This window comes from Sus scrofa, chromosome 13, assembly GCF_054392235.1.
Source record: "Sus scrofa isolate SSC_HxYL_T2T_F1_AM1 chromosome 13, Sscrofa_HxYL_maternal_Yorkshire_Landrace_v2.0, whole genome shotgun sequence".
Lineage (NCBI taxonomy): Eukaryota > Metazoa > Chordata > Mammalia > Artiodactyla > Suidae > Sus > Sus scrofa.
Window position 1 is genome coordinate 89,439,603 of NC_139395.1, and position 19,760 is coordinate 89,459,362.

Here is a 19,760-nt window from a genome sequence, read left to right on the forward strand (position 1 = left end):
CACCCATATGAAACGGAAGGTCTCTGGGCCTTTAACGATCAGGATCCAGGCTGTGTGTAGAAGTCAGCAGAGGTTCCCCAGAGGAGGTGACGTGAAAGTAGTTGCTCCCCCATTGGAAGAGGTCAATGGAAGAGCCCAGGCAGTAGCTCAGTCCCTCACAGATGCGAGAGAGGAAGCCACAAATGAAAAGCTGCTCCCCATTTCTTGGCAAGCTCTTTGGCCAGCATGAGCTGCATTCCTTTGAGCTGAGCATGTGTGGAATTTCCAGCCTAGGTAGCAGAATGGAACTTAGAACAAATAGCTCAGCAAAAAAGAACCCGGGACAATGGGCTGGGCCCAGCTGCCCTGTGCCAGCTCTTGAGCTCACGGAATACTGGAGCTCAGTGGGCCTTGTCGAGGGAGTTAAATGATGGCCTTTGGATTGTACTACTTTAGAGGATTCAGAGAGAAATTTCCATGTTCAGACAGCTTTAGGATTCTTAGAACATGTGCTGTAATTCCTGGGAATGGTCTGAGCACTCGACACTATTCAGTTTTCCATCTACCAAGGACAAATGAAGGTCGGTTTTGCTTTAAAGATGGGGAGGGTCCAAACATTGAGATCTGGAGGATGCTTCATGATAAGGGTGGGGTGATGATGAGGGGTGTGGCAACAGTAGGATTTAGGACTCTGTGTAACCCATCTGGAGAGTAGGAATATATGTGGTCAGTTTCAGGGCAGGGGATTCAAAGAGGAGAGACTAACTTTATGGAGGAGAGGATTAACCACAAATAGTGACACAAACACAAAGATCCTGGTCCCTCTACAGGCTTGGCCTGAGATTCTTATATATGATCAAGGTTGGGGAGCACTGAAAGGAAATTTTGCTGTGTTAACCCTCAACTGCTGTTCCTTCTCTGCTTTTTCCCATCATTAATTCCTTCAAGACACTGATACATTGATGGGGACATAGGAAAGGGAGGACTGAACTTATTATTCATATTAAGATTTTTTTTTCTTCTGGATTATAAGGGAGTTGAAGTAGGAACAACAAATTATGCCTTGAATAAAGCACATTGCCTTAAATAATAGCTAATAGGTCTTTCACAGATGAAAGAACAAGAGGAAGGAAGGGAAAAAGGGAAGGGAGGGAGAGAAAGGAAGAAAAATATTTGATCAGAGATATTAAGGAAGATGGGGGTAGGGGCAATGCTGAACTTGGCCTGCATCACAAGAAAAGTGGTGTCACAGAAGGAAGTAAACTAGAGACTCATCCTGAGTGGTTGAGGGCAGTTTATGTCTGGGGAATAATATGTAAGCTTGCTGTTGGCCAAGGCCAGGTCTTTGATTTGCTTCCTTGACATATTCTGGACTTAGTGCTTTAATAGTAGTGTTGGGGGCGGGGGGGGGGGGCGGGGAGTGACAAATTTTAACAGAAAAGCTATAAAGGAAAAGATCAAGAAGTAGTTCCATTTACTGGCTGTGCTCTATCTACCCCACAAGGCTACTAACATACGTCTGAGTCATTTCCTCAGTGGTTGTGACAGTTCTCTACTCTGTCTTTAGAAGGAGGAAGTGGAACGTTTAATAACCTTACATTAGACCCTTTTTTCATATGCGAGGATTCATTTCATTCTCAAGGCCCAGAAAGTATTTAAATGGTACAGCTAGGTATAGCATGAGCACATTTGGTCCCCATCTCTATGTTCCATTTCCCTCCTCTTATCAGGGATAAAAGCTAATGATAGATTACAGTCATCATCTAGACTCAAGCCAGGGCAGGAGGTACTATTTAAATGTATTAAAAAAAATCATTTATTACATCCATTGTGTTTTAAGCACTACACTGGGCAGCTAACAGTTACTCTTTCCCCACATATCTTGCAGGAGCTAACTTCTCTGTTTTACAGATCTAGAACTCAAAGCTCAGATTTATTTAGCTTGATCTTAGTAGCCATATCCAGCAGAGGGTGGAGTTCAGATAAAATCATTTCTCTTTTATCTACCTACCGGCTTACCAAGATCATTTAGGAAATGAGAACTAAACTTCAAGCTCGGGCTCCTCACTTTCGTAATAATCATCGTGTATGATGAAGATGAGTAGTTGCCAGACCAGAAAGGGTGAAAGTACAGAGAGCAGCAGAACGGATGGTACCGTTTTTAACATAGCTAGCTCAACACAGTGCTTTTCCGTTTCGATAACGTTCAAAAGACTACAAGGCCATAGTTAGCACTGGACGAGCAGACACACGTGTACTCTACGCATGCGCCCTGACGGACCTACCCGCCCCTTCAACCCGACCTGTTTAGCCAAGTCACCAATGAGCCCTCCAAAAGCCCGCCCTCAAGGCTAAACCCTTGGCCAATCGAGAGACAAGGGTCATCATGACGACACTTATTTAGCATAAACCCTCTCCCCGCCCCCAAGCCACGGCCCCGCCCCATCTGAAACAGGGATTGTCTCCTAAGCGCTTCATCCTGGCATCTGATTGGCTACCTTGCCAGCCCCACCTCCGTCTCCTCCCACCGCCCTCCCCTCTACGCTCTCACAGTAGCGGGCGGAGCTAAGTACGCAGGCGCGGGCGCTGCCTCTCTCTTCTGGTGGCCCGCCCTCCCTCCTCCCCTTCCCACCCCTCCCCACCCCCTTTCCCCTCCTCTCCGGGCCTGCGTGCGCGCGTCGTCCTCCTGCACGCGCCGCCGCTAGCCAAGCACTCTCGCCAGAGCCTCCGGCCCGCGCGTTCCTTTCCCTCTCCGTCTGCGGAGCGGGCGGGATCCTACGCCTCGGTGTTGGTAGCAGCCGCAGCCGGACGGGCTCGGGCGGCCTCAGCGGCACGCGAGCCCTTAGGCGGGCCGTACCATCGTTCGCCAGCACACAGGGGAAGCCATCTGCCCCACCTCACACGCCTTGGCGACCCCACGGGGCTGAGGCGTCGCCGCGCCCGGGAGCGTGAGCGCCGAGCCGGCCTCGACCCCGAGATCGGAGCCCCGCGGGCCGCGCCCGCCACCGGCCCCACCCATCCGGGCCGAGGAGGCAGCGGCCATGGCTGAGACAGAAGAACGGAGCTTGGACAACTTCTTCGCCAAGAGGGACAAGAAGAAGAAGAAAGAGCGGAGCAACCGGGCGGCAAGCGCCGCGGGCGTCGCCGGCGGGAGCAGCGGCGCGGCGGGAGCCGCCAGCGGGAGCAGCGGAGCCGCGAGCGCGGCGGGCGGTGGGGCAGGCGCGGGGGCCCGGCCGGGCGACGGCGGGACCACCGCGGCCGCGGGCCCCGGGCCCGCAACCAAGGCTTTGACAAAGGTGAGGGGCCAGGGAGGCCGGGAGTCGGGGCCCGGGCCGCGCGCTTGCGCCCATGTGCCCGCCCCCGCCTGCCGGCCTGCCTGGGGGAGCGTCGGGGAGGGGCCACCGGGGCCGGCAGGCCGGCAGGCCGGCTGGCCGTCGGGCTCAGGAAGCTGCCGCGTGACGCGGGCTTCCCACTGCCGGCGGTCTCGCGCTCCCCGCGGGACCCCCGCCACCCTGCTCCTGACCTGGGTCGCCTGGCTCAGGCCAGGACGCAGTCAGGCGGTGGCACCCTCCCGGGGAATCGACCCGGGTCGGAAGTGCATCTATCGAGTGACGTAGACTCTCAGTAATTTAGCCTCTGACTTCAGCCCAGGAGTCTGAGCCGAATTTTCTAAGCATCACGTTTGGGGCGGCTTGAATTGACACGACTTGGTCTGAAGCCCGTGAAAGCAAGTCTCATGGCAAGATTGAGCTAGGCGTTTAGTTGTGGGAATACTATTGACTTCATTCGGGGTTTTTTGGTGCCTTTTAAAGTGACCCAGCGGAAGTAACAAAGTTTAGTCACGTTTGTCCTCCAGCCTGGATTGAGCAAAGGCTTTGGCCAGAAAATGAGTCCACACTTTACCCTAGGCTCCAGCCACTTAATCCCTTTTTCATAGTCTGATAGTTGTCTCATTACAAATAGCTTTGATTGATGAAATGATGCCTCTTTTACAGGAGGAAGATGAGTGGAAAGATTTTGAGCAAAAAGAGGTTGATTACAGTGGCCTAAGAGTTCAAGCAATGCAAATAAGGTATGGTCTGGGTACAGATGTGTTTAGTTAACCCACAGGAGAGATACTGTGTGTTTGGGGCTTTTGGCCCCCAGACTGCATCACAGTAATTTTGTGCCTTAAATATGCTAATGGAATGTGTCAGTTACTACTCCTTGCTGATGGCAGCCCTTCTATATACTGATCAAATTAGCTGCCAGCCCCAGAATCCTGTGAGAGCTTGCCTACTTCGAATCTTGGTTAGGTCTTTTTATTTGAGACAGCTAAAATGGATTTCGTGGTTTCAAAATTTTTACCTTTAATATTGGTGGGTGGGAACTTAGTTTTTCTTTTGTTTCAAAAATGATATTGGTGGTTTTTAGGTCCTCTGACAAGCAGTAGATACATAAAGCAGTACATATGTATGTGTGTGTTTGTAATTGAGGGAAATACAGATTTTACGCATTCATACTGTGAAACCAATTTGTGTAATCGGCACTGAGGTCAAGCAACTGAGCTTAACTGGAAGAAAGCCCCCCTCCTAACCCTTTGTAGTCACTGTTTTTGCCCCGAAAGAACCATTATCCTCACACTATGGATTAATTTTCCCCAATTTTTATAGGAATGGCATCATAGTCTGCATGTTTTTAAAGTTCAAGGAAACTAATTTCTGAAAGTTGGGTTGGTTGGTTTAGAGGATTTGAAATTGACATTTTTTTATCAGGTCTAGTCTGCAGTAGTCATATGAACTTGAGATTCATGTAAATAAATGTCATGTTTTTAGGGTCTTGTAGGAAAAAGCAGGTGAATATATGGTTTCATTGGTTGCGATTAAAAACACACTTTATTATTCCCAGCTTTAAGAAATCAGTGATCCAAATGCACAGCCTTTCCAGCACAGTGGAGGAAGTAATTTTCCTTAGCTGAACCCTGTCTTCTGATCACTCTAGATGGTAATATTACAATGTTTAAAAACTTACTTAAAAACCAAGGCTAATATTTGACATTTGTTGAGTATCTACCACAGCTAGGTGTTCATTCCTAGGTTCTTTAACATCCTTTGATGAACTTAAGCAAAATGAAACCTGATTGATGGTGGGAAACTTTTAGGAAATGGAGCTTCTCCACACTTGAAATACCTTTATGGTACTAGAGGACATTAGACTGGAGTTTTTTTTCCCAACCACTTCTTGGATTCCTTCTTTTTGAAGAGGTATAGTTTAGAAAATAATCAGTTTTATTTCTCCTGGGGAGAAATGTGGAGGTAGGGATATGAAGTTACTAACAGCCATTTGTGGCCGTGGAACTTCCTGTGTGTTTAGTTCCTCTCTGTTGTAGAGTATGGTTCTTGCTCTGCCTTTCCTGACTGCTCCAAGCAGCCTTTTCTTGGCTGCTCCAAGACGTGGAATGAGAGTCATATTGAACTTACTGAGTAAGAATAGCACTTTATGAAGGAAAACGTTTCACGTTCACTGAGTGCTGGAAATTGCTTTTGTTATAATATGGAGGATGTTTAAACCATACTTTTGTCAATGAATATGTAACTTCCATTTAAGATTTTTTTTCTTTTTTTAATATTTTTTTTTACGTCTGCACCCGAGGCTTGTGGAGGCTCCCATGCTAGGGGTCAGAATCGATGCTACATCTGCCAGCCTACACCATAGCCACAGCAACACGTGGTCGGAGCCACATCTGCAGCCTACACCACAGCTCACGGTAATGCCGGATCCCCAACTCACTGAGCAAGGCCAGGGATGGAACCTACAACTCATGGTTCCTAGTCAGATTCATTTCTGCTGCACCACATAGAGAACTTCAAGATTTTTTTGGAGTTATATATTTTTTATTCATTTTTGGTTTCTACTGAGATGGTGAAACTTTTCTTAAATCCCATATATCTTCCCCCTTTGCCAGGGGCATAAATAAATCCCAACTAGTATGAGCATGAAGTTCTACTTGGCACGAAGTAGACCAGCTTCTGTACTGTGTTGTGATTTCGTTTTTTTCTGCCTTCTTTTTTTGGCCGTGACTGTGGCATAGGTAAGTTCCTGGCCAGGGATTGAACCCATGCTGCAGCAGCAACCCAAGCAGCTGCAGTGACAACATGGGATACCTAACCCACTGCTCCACAAGGGAATTCCTATACTGTGTTTTTTCATTATTCTTAGCATCTTGTCATTGCCCCTAGGCCACCATCCAGAGGTCTTTCTCTTACCTGCTAACTTTGAAAAACACCTTCAGGAAGCTGTTTTCGTGGCTCTTGAGTCACTATGGAATCTGGGGTCTATTTGTGTCCTTCATAAATCAACAAAGGGGAATAAATCTTAACCAGCATCCAGGAAAGGCTTGAGAGGGGAGCCATCAGAGGTTTAATAATAATGACTGGAATAAATGTAAAATATAAATTGATTTTATGTACCTGACCCATGAACAACTGGGTTTGAATTACATACATCTGCTTATACATGGATGTTTTTCTTTTTTTTTTTTTTTTCCTGCCACAGCCTGCAGTGGCTTGATAGGATCTTAGCTCCCAGACCAGGGATTGAACATGGACCACTAGGGAACTGCTGTGGATATTTCAACAGTAAATGATTTCACCACATGCAGTTGGTTGAATCTGCAGAAGAATCAAAGGATGCAGAGGAACTGGAGATGAAGCATATTGTATACGGAATATCTTTGTAAACTTTTGTATTAAATGTTCTTGATAGTGAAACTCAGCAGGTGTGGAAGTCCTCGAGGAAAGACACTTTGGCTCAATAGAATGGGAAGTAGGTTACTTTCACACAAATAGGATGTATGTAGTTGATAGTTTGGCAAAAACAGACTTTAGGGAAAGACAAACCTGGGCATGTGCGACCTTGGGCAAGCTACTTTACTTGCGAGTGTTTTACTTGCAAACTTGAGATGACTGCTTGGAATTGTTGAGGATTTTGAATATTGTCCACTTGGTTAATGTTAATCAACTTCTCCATTCAGCAGGTAAATTAGAATGGCTTACTTTCCTGGGACTTTCCTGGGAGTTGCTCTGCTGCTGAACCATGAGGCACCTGGTTTATAATACCAGGATTTGAGGAGAAAGGATGGGGAGGCACATAATATCATGACCTAAAGTCATACTCTGGTGAATCTGTGGACACTTGAGTACATGGGAATTTCCATTGTGGCACAGTGGGGTTAAGAATCTTGACTGTAGCCGCTCAGGTCTCTGCTGAGGCAAGAGTTTGATCCTCAGCCTAGCGCAGTGGATTGAAGGATCCAGCATTGCTGCAGCTGTAGCTTGGGTTCATTTGCTGGCCTGGGAACTTCACAGGCCATTTTTTAAAAGAGTTACTGTGTGGCTCCGTGGTAATGTACCTGAACAATACCATGAGGATGTGGGTTCAATCCTTGGCCTTACTCAGTGAGCGTTGCAGTGAGCTGTGGTATCTTAAGTTGCAAACATGGCTCAGATCTGGTGTTGCTGTGGTTATGGTACAGGCCTGCAACTACAGCTCCAATTCAACCCCTAGCCTGGGAATTTCCATGTGCTGCAAATGTGGCCCTTGAAAAACAAACAAAAAATACACACAACAAAAAAAACCCAGAAATGTTCAGGTTGGCCTTAATACAACTAAACAAAAATCCTTCAGAATTGCTAGGGATTTTATTTTAGTCTTTTTAGGGCTGTACCCGCAGCATATGGAAGTTCCCAGGCTATGGCCAGAGCCACAGCAATGCAGGATCCGAGCCACATCTGCAGTCTATATCACAGCTCATGGCAATGCTGGTTCCTTAACCCACTGAGCAAGCCAGGGATCAAACCCTCAACCTCCTGGTTCCTAGTCGGATTCGTTTCCGCTGCACCACAATGGGAACTCCAGCTACAGATTTTAAATGGTTGTCTTTTCTGACTTTGTCTTACCTTTTGGGCAGAAGACCTTAGAAGAGGGAAATGAAATCTCTCTTTAGGATTGGAGGGGGCGCATTTAGGCCTTTTTTTTCTTTTTTGATCTTGGGGGGGGCACCTGTGGCATATGGAAATTAATCAGAGCTGGACCTACACCACAGCTCATGTCAGTGCCCCCTCCCTTAACTCATTGAGTGAGGCCAGGGATTGAACTCACATCCTCATGGATATTAGGATTGTTAACCGCTGAGCCACAGTAGGAACTCCACTTCTTTGATCTTTTTTTTTTTTTTTTTTTTCCCAGTTAGGCCTTTTAATTTGTTAACTTTTCTATCCAAGAGAGGCAGCCTTGCTATTTCAGTATGTGACAAGGGAAAATGAAACTTTGGAAACTGGCTTAAAATATCTTGAAATTCTTCATCTATAGGTAGTCTTTTTTTTTTTTTTTTAAATCTTCCAGCTTCTCACATTGAAAAAGAACCTCAAAAGTTTCGAGAGTAGTAGAATAAGTAGCCTTACATGCTTACTGAGATACCAATCACTTTTGCCACATTTGTTCCAACACAAGTTAGCTGCATGCAGTTTGGTTAAAGACAAGTTCTGAGGGGGAAGACATTGAGATGGTGATAAAACAAGGGGCCTAGTGCTTGCTGGAACTTGAGTTATTGCTTGATAGTAGAAACTAACTGTAGGCCTCTCCCATCTTTAAAGTGGATTTGAGGGAGAAAGGTTTCATTTAGTATTTGTTACTAGGTGGTGAGTAAGCATTTATCCTGCTTAAATTTGTCCTCAAAATACTGAAATTTTCTGTATCATATATTAGCTGTAAGGAGCATAAAATGCAGTAAGAGGCAACCTGAAAGAATGTGGGCTCTGGAATCCCACTAACTTGGCTCTGCTACTTTGTAGCCCTGGGGAAGGTACTTAAGTATCTGAATATAAGTTTCCTCATAGGTACAATGAATCTTCTCCCTGCATTAATGTTATTGAAAGGTTTAACTTTGTAAAGTGAGTACTACAGCTGCCTGGCATAGTAGATACCCAGTAAGTATTCCTTTTTCTAGCAGTCATCATTCCCTTTGCTTCACCAGTAGTGCCTTACAGACTTAGGCATATTTAAGACAGTATCCTTTGTATTGTGAAAATGAATTTACAGTAGCATTAAAATTTTTTTTTTTTTTTTTTTTTTTTGGTCTTTTTGCCATTTCTTAGGCCACTCCTGCAGCATATGGAGATTCCCAGGCTAGGGGTCGAATCAGAGCTGTAGCCACCGGCCTACGCCAGAGCCACAGCGACCCAGGATGCGAGCCGTGTCTGCAACCTACACCACAGCTCACGGCAACGCCAGATCCTTAACCCACTGAGCAAGGCCAGGGATCGAACCCGCAACCTCATGGTTCCTAGTCGGATTCATTAACCACTGAGCCACAACAGGAACTCCATCAAATTAGGCTGTAAATTGTATTTTGGTCAAATAGCAAATTTAGCCTAGTTGTCTTCTGTGGAAATTTGCAACACGTTTCTTTTTCTTTGGCATTTGGAAGTTTGACATTTTTTGGAATATGTAAATATGAAAGAATAGGATACTTGAAGTATTTCTTTTTGGTACTATGGCATTTGGCAAGGCTCTCAGTATCTCTGGGCCTTAACTTCCTTCTGTTGGATGAAATGTCTTGACTAGACAATTTCCAGGGCTTAGTTTAGCTAATATTTCAGAATTTTATGAAGCCAAAACACTTAGTTGTTTTGTGCCTATTATAAATTTACAATGCCTCTAAATCAGATCACTCTTATTTTTTAGTAACGGTTTATAATCTAGAGACATTTTAAATTTGTGGTTATTTTAATCATTTTTTCACTCATCTTTGAGGGTGAAAAGGTGATGAACACTAGATAGTAAAGGAATCTCTTTTTACTTTGGATTCTCAGCATTTGGAACATTTGAAAAGTGTATTTGTAAGTATTATAATCTCTTTTGCTTAGGGATAATCAGTGTTAAAATCTTTTGGTTTTAGTTTATTGCAAGCCAACTAATTCTGGAGTTTGAATATATTAATTAGCCAGATACTTATGGTTTTATATATGCTGCTTATATGAAAACTCAGATAAATATTTAAAAGCATGTAATAGTGAACACTTAGAGTGATCACTGTGTGCTAGGCACTATTCTCGGTACTTTGTGTCTCTTAACTCAGTCTTCGTTATGCAGCGCCATTTTATACATGAGGAGACTGAGGCACACAGAAGTTAGGGGCTATACTCAAAAGTCTGACTGGCTAGAAAATGGCAGAACCTGGTAGTATTGAACCAGGCAGCCTGATTTTAGAATCTGCTCATAGCTGCTTTCTGCATTAAGAAAATAAAGTCATGCATTCTAACACCCACTTTTTTTTTTTTTTTTTAAACGGCCGCACCTGTGGCATATGTAAGTTCCCAGGCATAGGGGTCAAATTGGATCTACAGCTGAGGCCTACACCACAGTCACAGCAACGCTGGATGAATCTGAGCCCCATCTGTGACCTTTGTTGGGTTCTTAACCTGCTGAGCCACAAGGGGAACTCTGCTAGCACTCACTTTTAAACATTTGCACTCCCCCAAATCCTTCTAAATATCTTTCTACTTAGGTACACAGATTTTGTTTTAGTACATTGTTAGTTTATGTGACGTGATTATTCCATGTTAGTATAGGACTAACACATCATTTAAAATGACTGCAGTGTGAAGATGGAATACATATACACAATGGAATATTACTCAACCATTAGAAGGAAAGAAAGAATGGCATTGGCAGTAACATGGATGGACCTAGAAATTATCATGCTAAATGAAGTCAAAGAATGAGACACCAACATCAAATGCTATTACTTACATGGTGGAATCTAAAAAAAGGACACAATGAACTTTGCAGAACAGATACTGACTCAGGCTTTGAAAAACTTAGGGTTTCCAAGTGAGACAGGTTGAAGGATGGGGAGATGCCCTGAGGGTTTGGGATGGAAATGCTATAAAATTTAGCTGTGATGATTGATGTACCACTAAAAGAAATAAAATGCACAGAGAGGGAGGAAAAAAGTTGAAAAAAAAAGTGGCTACAGTGTTAGAAAAAAGAAAACTAAGGCTGGCTTGGCCAAACTCCATCCTTTTTTCATTTTTCCCTCTCAAACTATAGTCTTAAGGAAAAAGGAAAACAAAACTATAGTCTTAAATTCCCATCGTGGCTCAGCAGAAACAATCTGACTAGTATCCATAAGGACACAGGTTTGTTCCCTGGCCTCACTCAGTAGGTTAAGGATTCAGTGTTGTCCTGAGCTGTGGTGTAGGTCACAGATGCAGCTCAGATCCTGTGTTTCTGTGGCTGTAGTGTAGGCCAGCAGCTGCAGCTCCGATTTAGCCCCAAGCCAGGGAGCTTCCATAGGCCACAGGTGGGACCCTAAAAAGCAAAAACAAACAAAAATTTGATCACTAAAAATATGCTTACTATAAATGTCTGTTTTTGTATGCTTTGGTCTTAGAAAAATCTAGTAATTATATCTTTAATCCTTCAAGTTGCCCTTTTCTCTAAATAGTTAGATTGACCTCTCTTCCCTCCCCCAGTAGGGGCTGTTATAAATAGATTATTAAAAGTCTGGCATGTCAGTATGTTAAATATTTCTAGACGTTCTGAAATGTATGAAGTTTGCAAAAAGGAAAGTAGAGACCGACCGAGTGGTTTTCTAAACATTTTTCAGCAATGAATCCTTTTCACATGAAGCTGAAGTTGGGCCTCAATGCACAAAACAGACAAAATCCCCCACTTCTCCTCCCGCTTTTTATTTTTTATTTTTTTATTTTTATTTTTTTTTTGTCTTGTCATTTTAGAGCCACACCTGAATCATATGGAGGTTCCCAGGCCACAGCCACAGCAACGTGGGATCCAAGCCACACATGTGACCTACACCACAGCTCACTCCGGACGGATCCTTAACCCACTGAGTTAGGCCAGGGATCGAACCTGCATCTTCATGGATGCTAGTTAACCACCCAGCCACGACAGGAATTCCTCCACCTTTTTTTTTTTTAAACAAGTGAGGCATTTGGGCTCGAAGAGGTTAATTTAATTAATACCTTATCCAATGTCACAGAGATTGGCTTTCATAGAACTAAGTATTTGGACTGCTGGTTTTCTGATGTTTCTGAAATTGAATTCACTTGTTTGCTTTTCCAATAGTGAAAAGGAAGAAGATGAAAATGAAAAGAGAGAAGATCCAGGTGATAACTGGGAAGAAGGTGGAGGTGGTGGTGGTGGTGTAGGTGTAGAAAAATCTTCGGGTCCCTGGAATAAAACAGCTCCAGTACAAGCACCTCCTGCTCCAGTAGTTGGTAATTTTATTTATTTATTTTTATTTTCTGTTTGCTGATAACTAACATTTTATTTGGCAGGGGATTGCCAGAGCAGAAGTGGAAAAAAAAAATAAGATAAATGCAAACATCTCAGAAGGCAAAATTATAGTTTTTTTTTTTTTGGTCTTTTTGTCTTTTTAGGGCCGCACCCGCAGCATATGGAGGTTCCCAGGCTAGGGGTCTAATCGGAGCTGTAGCTGCCAGCCTACACCAGAGCCACAGCAACATGGGATCTGAGCCACATCTGCAACCTACAGCACAGCTCATGGTAACACCGGATCCTTAACCCACTAAGCAAGGCCAGGGATTGAACCCGCAATCTCATGGCTCCTAGTCAGATTTGTTTCTGCTGTGCCACTATGGGAACTCCAAAATTATAGTAAATTTTTAAGTTCAAGAAAGATGGGAACATTTATTTACTGAACATAGAGCAAAAGATAGATGTTTATGGCTCATGTAAAGTAATGATAGGAGTTCCTATCATGGCTCAGCGGAAACAAACCTGACTAGGATCCATGAGAATGTGGGTTCTATCTCTGGCCTTGCTCAGTGGGTTAAGGATCTGGTGTTCTGTGGGGTCTGGTGTAGCCGGCAGCTACTGCTCCAATTCGACCCCTAGCCTGGGAACTTCCATATGCCGTAGGTGTGGCCCTAAAAAGGGGAAAAAAACGTAATGATAATTTTACCAGCATAATATCAAAAACAAAAAGTTCCTAAATATTAGTTTGGTATATATTACTGAAGCTTTTACATTCATACATTGCTGCATAGTTCTTTTCAATTAACTTACATTGCAATTCTCTGAGTAGCTAATGACAAGTCTTATTACCCCATTTACAGATAGAAAAGGCTGTTCTTAATCCCTTCTATTACCTTTGCCTCCTGGGGTAATTTTAATATTTCATTTTCATAAAGATATCTGTATAATTTTACATGCAGTCAACTTCTGACTCAGTGCATGCTTGCACTTGGTAAGTGAGCTCTCCTTTCCATTCCTAGGGGGAAGAGAGAGTTTTGTCTGTCTAAAGACTTTCACATCCTAAAAATAAAGGAATTTGAGATTAAGGCTGTAGGCTCCTTAGGAGTTCTCATCATGGCTCAGTGGTAACAAGCCAACTAGTACTGTGAGGATGCAGGTTCGATCCCTGGCTTCTTTCGGTGGGTTAAGGATCCCACGTTGCTGTGACTGTGGCATAGGGTGGCAGCTGCAGCACAGATCCGACCCTTAGCCTGGGAACTTTCATATGCCATGGGTGCAGCCCTAAAAAGACCCCCCCCCCAAAAAAAAAGTTGTACGCTGCTTAAATCTAAATGTAAACTGCCTTCCCAAATTTACATGTTAAAGCTTTTTTTTTTTTTTTTTCAATTTTTGACAGCTATTAAATAAGGAATATTGGGTATCTATGGTTTTTGTTTTTCCTGTTTTCCATTTTATTGTCTTGGGTGAATTCTCAGGAGTGTGGATTTTATCACCCCCAAGGGGATGAAAAGTGCTTGGGTGGAGGTAGTGGGGGCAGTAAAGAAATCTTAGGTCTTACATATGTACGGTGTATGTGTAGTGATAACATTTCTTGGTTGGAGGGCAGGGGTACTGTTTAGGAAAAAGATGTCCAAAGGGGGGGGTTCCTCCATGGCGTGGTGGAAACGAATCCAACTAGGAACCATGAGGTTGCAGATTGAATTCCTGACCTTGCTTGTGGATTAAGGATCCAGTGTTGCCATAGGTTGTAGACACTGCTTGGATCTGGCGTGGCTGTGGCTGTGGCATAGGCCAGCAGCTGTAGCTTCAGTTAGACCCCTAGCCTGGGAATCTCCATATGCTGTGGGTGCAGCCCTAAAAAGCAAAAAAAAAAAGATGTCTAAAAAGATTGCTTAGGAAGGCAGTGATGAAAAAAAAATTTGAGAAATACTGCTTTAATATATACCCATTATTTTATACAGAATAATAAAAAGAGTAACATCACTGTCCAAAGATCAGATTATTACTATCAACATTTTTCTTTGTGGCTGCATTACACTTGAGCTAATAATGATGTTGATGTTCATTTGAAATGAAGCTTTTGATAACTGGAAAACATGTATAAAACACTGATTCCGTATTGAGGATGGGGGAGAATGATACATAAGAAAAAGCTGGAAGGCTTTGTCCCTAAAATCTTGGCCACAGCATAAGACTGGGCTGCTCCCAGGTCTGCCTATTTTTTCCCCCCATGTTTTATCAGAAAATAAGAGGCAAAAGAACATTAATCAAGGAGATCGTTGAGGATGTAAAAATGGTCATATTCTGAAAGGCAGCCCCTACTAAGGCCTGCTCCCAGGTCTAGCAGATTCCTTTCCCACTTGCAATAAGTTGACTTAATAGAACTCATTACATAGGTCGTTAAAATTGTATATGGAAGAGAAATTAGAGGACCACTTTACAATAGAAAAATAGGCTTTCTCTTTTAGACATTTTCTCAGATAACTTTCCTTCTGATGTTCAGAGACTCTTAATGCAAGTATTGGTTTTTTCCAAAATTGTTAAGTGATAGGGAATTCAGGAGTAGCTTATTGAAATGCCAGGCATTTTTGAATAGTTTCTCTAACCTGCTATGAAACGTTAGTTTCAGAAACCCCAGAACCCACAATGACTAGTGGCGTGTATAGGCCTCCTGGGGCCAGGTTGACCACAACAAGGAAAATACCACAAGGACCACCAGAAATCTACAGTGATACACAGTTCCCATCCCTGCAGTCCACTGCCAAGCATGTAGAAAGCCGGAAGTAAGTGCTCTCAGTGTTGTATTTTGTTTTGAAGCCCTCCTATCCCTTGGCTGCGGAGTCGGGTGTAGGGAATTTGAAAACCCACCTGGGGGTTGTAAAGCTCAGGCTGCAGCTGAGAATTATGACGGGACTTAACTTTGCCCAGGATTGGGGGGAGGGGGGAAAGGCCCTGGAGGGAGCAAGGGGAAAGAGCACCAAAGACAAACTACTTTATCTGCAAAAGTTTATTTTATCACTAGTTTGTCATTCTGCAGAAATGACGTCTCATCTAGTTAGAATTCTTAATAAATATTAAGTATATTATTGCTGCTTCTATGTTTCTTGTAATATAGAAACTAGAAAAGAGCAATGTTTCATTGTATTCCCAGTTAATGTGAGTAGATGAAAGATGTTGGCATTTATAAATCTAATGTTAAAAATAATCTTATTTCAGCAGGTACTTAAAATGAATGCTACCTGGAGTTAAATGACCACATATGGCACATCCACCCACATCTTATTTAGGGAGATGGATTTTTTCTTTTAAGTAAATAAAATGGGAAGAAACATAAATGACATCAGATGGAAGTGTTTTTTCGGGTGGCTTTTAAAATGAAATCCTGGCCTTTTTGCCTCTTTGAGAGCACAGCTGGCCTGAATTTAAACTTCCACTTTGACTTGCTCCTTAGCTCTATCCTGTACAACAGGGGCAGTGATTCACCACATTCATCTTTCTTTGATCCACTCTCATAAAGTAGAAATTAGGAGAATGATGAGTAGAACTTTAATTGAATGAGAACCATCATTGCCCTTACTTATGCATAAAGAGAGATGTATTGTCTATTATTTGCTAAGAGTAAAAGGGAGTTATTAGAAGGAATCTCCATGTCATTATACAGCTTTTTAACTTAGCTATTGTCGTGAATCTGGTCCCAAAATAGGTTTTGTTTAGTATTCAGAGATTTGCTACTAAGAAAATAGAGCTTTGGTACAGTATTCTCTATTTTCTGTTCAATTGAAGCCTTAAAAATGATTTTGATAAGGATTTTATATAACAGTTTTCCTCTTCTGTCCCTTAAGACTTTTCCAAGGGGTGGCCTTTTTTATTTTTTTAATTGAAGGAAGGATATTTTCCAAAACAACCTAGTGAAGAAATGTATTTACTGATTACATTTCTTTTCCCTTAGGGATAAAGAAATGGAGAAGAGCTTTGAAGTAGTAAGACACAAAACTAGAGGTAGGGATGAGGTTTCAAAAAACCAGGCCCTTAAACTTCAGCTAGACAACCAGTATGCTGTGCTTGAGAATCAGAAAAGCAGCCACACACAGTACAATTAAGGAACGGTCTTTGGTAACCCTTCTAAGGTAACTAGACCACAACTAACCATCACGGACAGCCATCCATCATCTGATCTCTGCTGGATCTACAACTGATGCAGACCACTCGGTATACACGTGATCAGCCTTATTGCACTATGGAAGTTTTAAAGTGTCACAGCTGCTCTTTGTGTATTGGATTTAGGGGGATTTTCAATGTTACATAAAATGCATGAACTAGATTCAGCAGTCAGTGTTCTTTCCTGATTACTCTTCACATACTCAAAAGTCAAAAACTGCAGCCAGTGGTCATTTCAAAATCTTTTTATGTTCAGATACTGAGCCTTCGTAAGGGTTGACTACCTCAGATTTGCTGCACTCATTGTGGACTTCATGTGGATCACAACTTCTGGATAAGAAGGTTACAGCTATTAAGTGTCGGATGTGAAACTTGAAACCAGCTCTACTGGATTCCTATCAGAAATCCTGCAGAAAGTCAGCCATCTGGGTTCTGATCTGCTGTAAAAGATGAAGATTTAAGTGACCTTAATTAACCTGTCCTGTGCCCCTTCCATAAGGAATACTCTGTAGTGGGCTGTGGCTGTATTAGACTTCCTGGAACATGCCGCTCTCAAAAGAACTGATGTATTCAGATAATCTATATAGGGCTGTGATTTATAATTTAAACTTTGAGTTGTATTCTGAGGTAACCACAAATTAAATTCAACCAAACTTGGGTCCACCAAGTGGGAAAAGGGGTAAGGGAGGTAATAATCTTGTTTCTTTTAGTAATTTTTTATTTGGATAGTGCTTTTTTTCTGTGTTCCATATTAAGGCCGTTTTTTCTTTTTCTTTTTTTTTTCTTTTCTTTTTTTTTTTTTTTTTTTTTTTTTTGCTTTGACTTGGAGTAAGTTTTTTTGGCAGAGCATATTGCTTGGTTAAGTAACCTAAAATATGCGTTAGAATTGTGAGATGTCTCATGAATTTGCCAATCCCTAGAGTGGAACCAAATAGCCTTTGATGTAAAGGGCAGTGGCTGCAGGGGGCTCTACTTCAGGTGCTGCTAAAGCCTCCTCTAATCAGGTCTAAACTGTGTAGTAAACTGCAGTGGAAAGAGGATGGTTTCTGCTCAGGCCAAGGGATTCACTGATCTGTCCTTACAAATTCAGAACAGTGTGAGCAGAACCTCAACCCAAAACCCATTTTTTAACGTTTCATGGATCTCACATGATCTTTGACAAGGATTCCAGATATACTTGTGCCCAAAGGTATTGAACAGTGATTGTCCCAATGTAGTTCTGTTATCAACCTTCTTGTGTCTTTATATTGTTTGTTTGGAGAGTCAGGGGCGAAAGACAGGTGACGTAGCACTTCTGTTTTTAATAATTACAGCTTAAACTATCCAGTAATTTTTAGTCCTAAAAAGGGACATCAGGAAGTTACCCGGGATTACTGACAAAAGTCTTTCCATTTGATGAGATAGTCTGGTAATTTCCTAGTTTTGTATCTTTGGTTGAGTAAAAATATTTCAAAGTGGCATGTGACCACTTGATGCAGAGTCTGGGTTTCTCTATAATAAATCCCTTTGCCAAATGCAGGAGTTGCAGACTTGCTACTGGCAAGAGTGAAGCAAATGGGTGAGTAAAACTATCCTGATGTGGGAACATTTTTTCTCTAGGAGTTGTCTTGATAAAGGTGACAATGCAGGAATCGCACTTCTAGGAGGGCTACAGTTTCACCTGACAGGACCTGCCAACCATATCTGGGCAATAATGTTGGCATTATTTGAGGTGGTAGGCAGGATGCCTATATTCTAATAGATTTGGTTGAGTAGCTGAGCCAGCTGAGGAGAGGTTGGATGATTGAAAAACAAAGGATTCTTGGTTAATCTGAAGGTTTCGTTTGGGAACCAACAGTCTTTTAACAGAAAATCTCCTGGATCTTGAGCTACGTGTTTTCCCTGAAAAGTATGCATTTTTTCCAGCAAAATTTTGCTGGGGTTATGTTTTTGAAGAATGAACTGAGATGAATATGTGGAACTGTTATTAATGGCATACTGTCCTAGAAACCTGGAGACCTGCAGGAGATTGAAAAATTCCAGCCCTTGTTATAAATTTTTAAAAGATTGTGAAATTATCAAAATGCACATGAATCAAGTTTTAATATGCTGTATGATGGGTGGATGAGGCTGTCCATTATACCATTTCTTTCTTTGAATTCTCAGGCATGGTTTGGCAGTGCAAGAACTCTGTAACATTAACAAATTCAATAAAAAGTAAATATATGGATCTGAGTCTGGTGGTTTTTACTCTTAATGGATAACTTACCCTCGAACTGTGAAAGTGGCATATTGATGTCATGCCTCCTTTGCTTAGGAGAATGGCCATCTCAGGAATGAACTTTTTCATTTTACATAAAACCAGACCTAGAATGAAAAAGACTGTGAAGCTGTGATGAATATTCCTTTCTAAAGATAAACGCTGAAATGATCTCGTCTTCAGACTATATTAAATGTGTTGCCTTAAGCTATGGCAAGGGAATGTATAGTCTCTAAAGATTTGAGTTTTTCTCCTCTGGGAAGAAATGAGAACCATTATAGTTTCAGATTAAATCTGTATTGTAGTCCCTAAATTTCTAAATTAAAAGTAAGTATATTTTAAGTTTGTTTTTTTTTCTTTTGGCATCACCTGTGGCATGTGAAATTACAGGACAAGGATCAAACCTGTACCACAGTGGTGACTTGAGCTGCTGCAGTAACAACACTGGATCCTTAACCCACTGTACTACAAGGGAACTCTTGTTTTAAGGGTTTTTTGGTGGTTTCTTTTTTGTTTTTGTTTTTGTTTTTTAGGGCTGCACCTGTAGCATATGGAGGCTAGGGATCAAATCAGCTGCAGCTGCCATACTACACCATGGCCACAGCAAAACCAAATCCAAGCTGCATCTGGGACCTACACCACAGTTTGGCAACACCAGATCCTTAGCCCACTGATCAAGGCCAGGGATCAAACCCATGTCCTCATGGATACTAGTCTGGTTCATTACCACTGAGCTACTACTAAAGTCATTTTTGTTTTGGAGTTTGAAATGTCAAGTTTTATACAAGTTTTTTGTTTTTTTGTTTTTGTCTTTGGGGCCTCACCCATAGCATATGGAGGTTCCCAGGCTTGGGGTCCAATCTGAGCTGTAGCCGCTGGCCTACGCCACAGCCACAGTAACGCCAGATCTGAGCCACATCTGCAACCTACAACACAGCTCACAGCAATGCCAGATCCTTAACCAAGTGAGCAAGGCCAATGATCAAACTTGCATTGTTGTGGGTACCAGTCAGGTTCGTTTCCACTGAGCCATGACGGGAACTCCTTCAAGTGGTTTTAAACTGAACTTTTCATTTTGGAATGAAAATATATATATATATAT

General features: G+C 42.5%; 1 protein-coding gene across 3 annotated transcripts; it reads left to right on the forward strand.

Moving 5' to 3' along the window:
• The first annotated feature begins 2,665 nt into the window (after nt 1–2,665).
• Nucleotides 2,666–18,628, forward strand: CDV3 (CDV3 homolog). Of its 3 annotated transcripts, none has more exons than XM_084989753.1 (5): nt 2,666–3,275; nt 3,975–4,051; nt 12,109–12,260; nt 14,885–15,044; nt 15,478–18,628. In XM_084989753.1, the coding sequence occupies exons 1-5, from the start codon at nt 3,021–3,023 to the stop codon at nt 15,491–15,493; spliced, it is 660 nt and encodes a 219-aa protein (XP_084845879.1). In that variant the 5' UTR covers nt 2,666–3,020; the 3' UTR covers nt 15,494–18,628. The 3 variants fall into 3 exon arrangements, with proteins under 3 accessions (XP_084845879.1, XP_084845878.1, XP_084845880.1); XM_084989752.1 differs by having other exon boundaries at nt 16,211–18,628; XM_084989754.1 differs by having other exon boundaries at nt 16,676–18,628.
• Nucleotides 18,629–19,760: the final 1,132 nt, after the last annotated feature.

Coding starts and splice junctions, on each gene's coding strand:
- CDV3 (XM_084989752.1), top strand. CDS start 3,021: ATGGCTGAGACAGAAGAACGGAGCTTGGACAACTTCTTCGCCAAGAGG. Junction 4,052..12,108: donor GTTCAAGCAATGCAAATAAG/GTATGGTCTGGG, acceptor CTTTTCCAATAG/TGAAAAGGAAGAAGATGAAA. Junction 12,261..14,884: donor ACCTCCTGCTCCAGTAGTTG/GTAATTTTATTT, acceptor ATGAAACGTTAG/TTTCAGAAACCCCAGAACCC.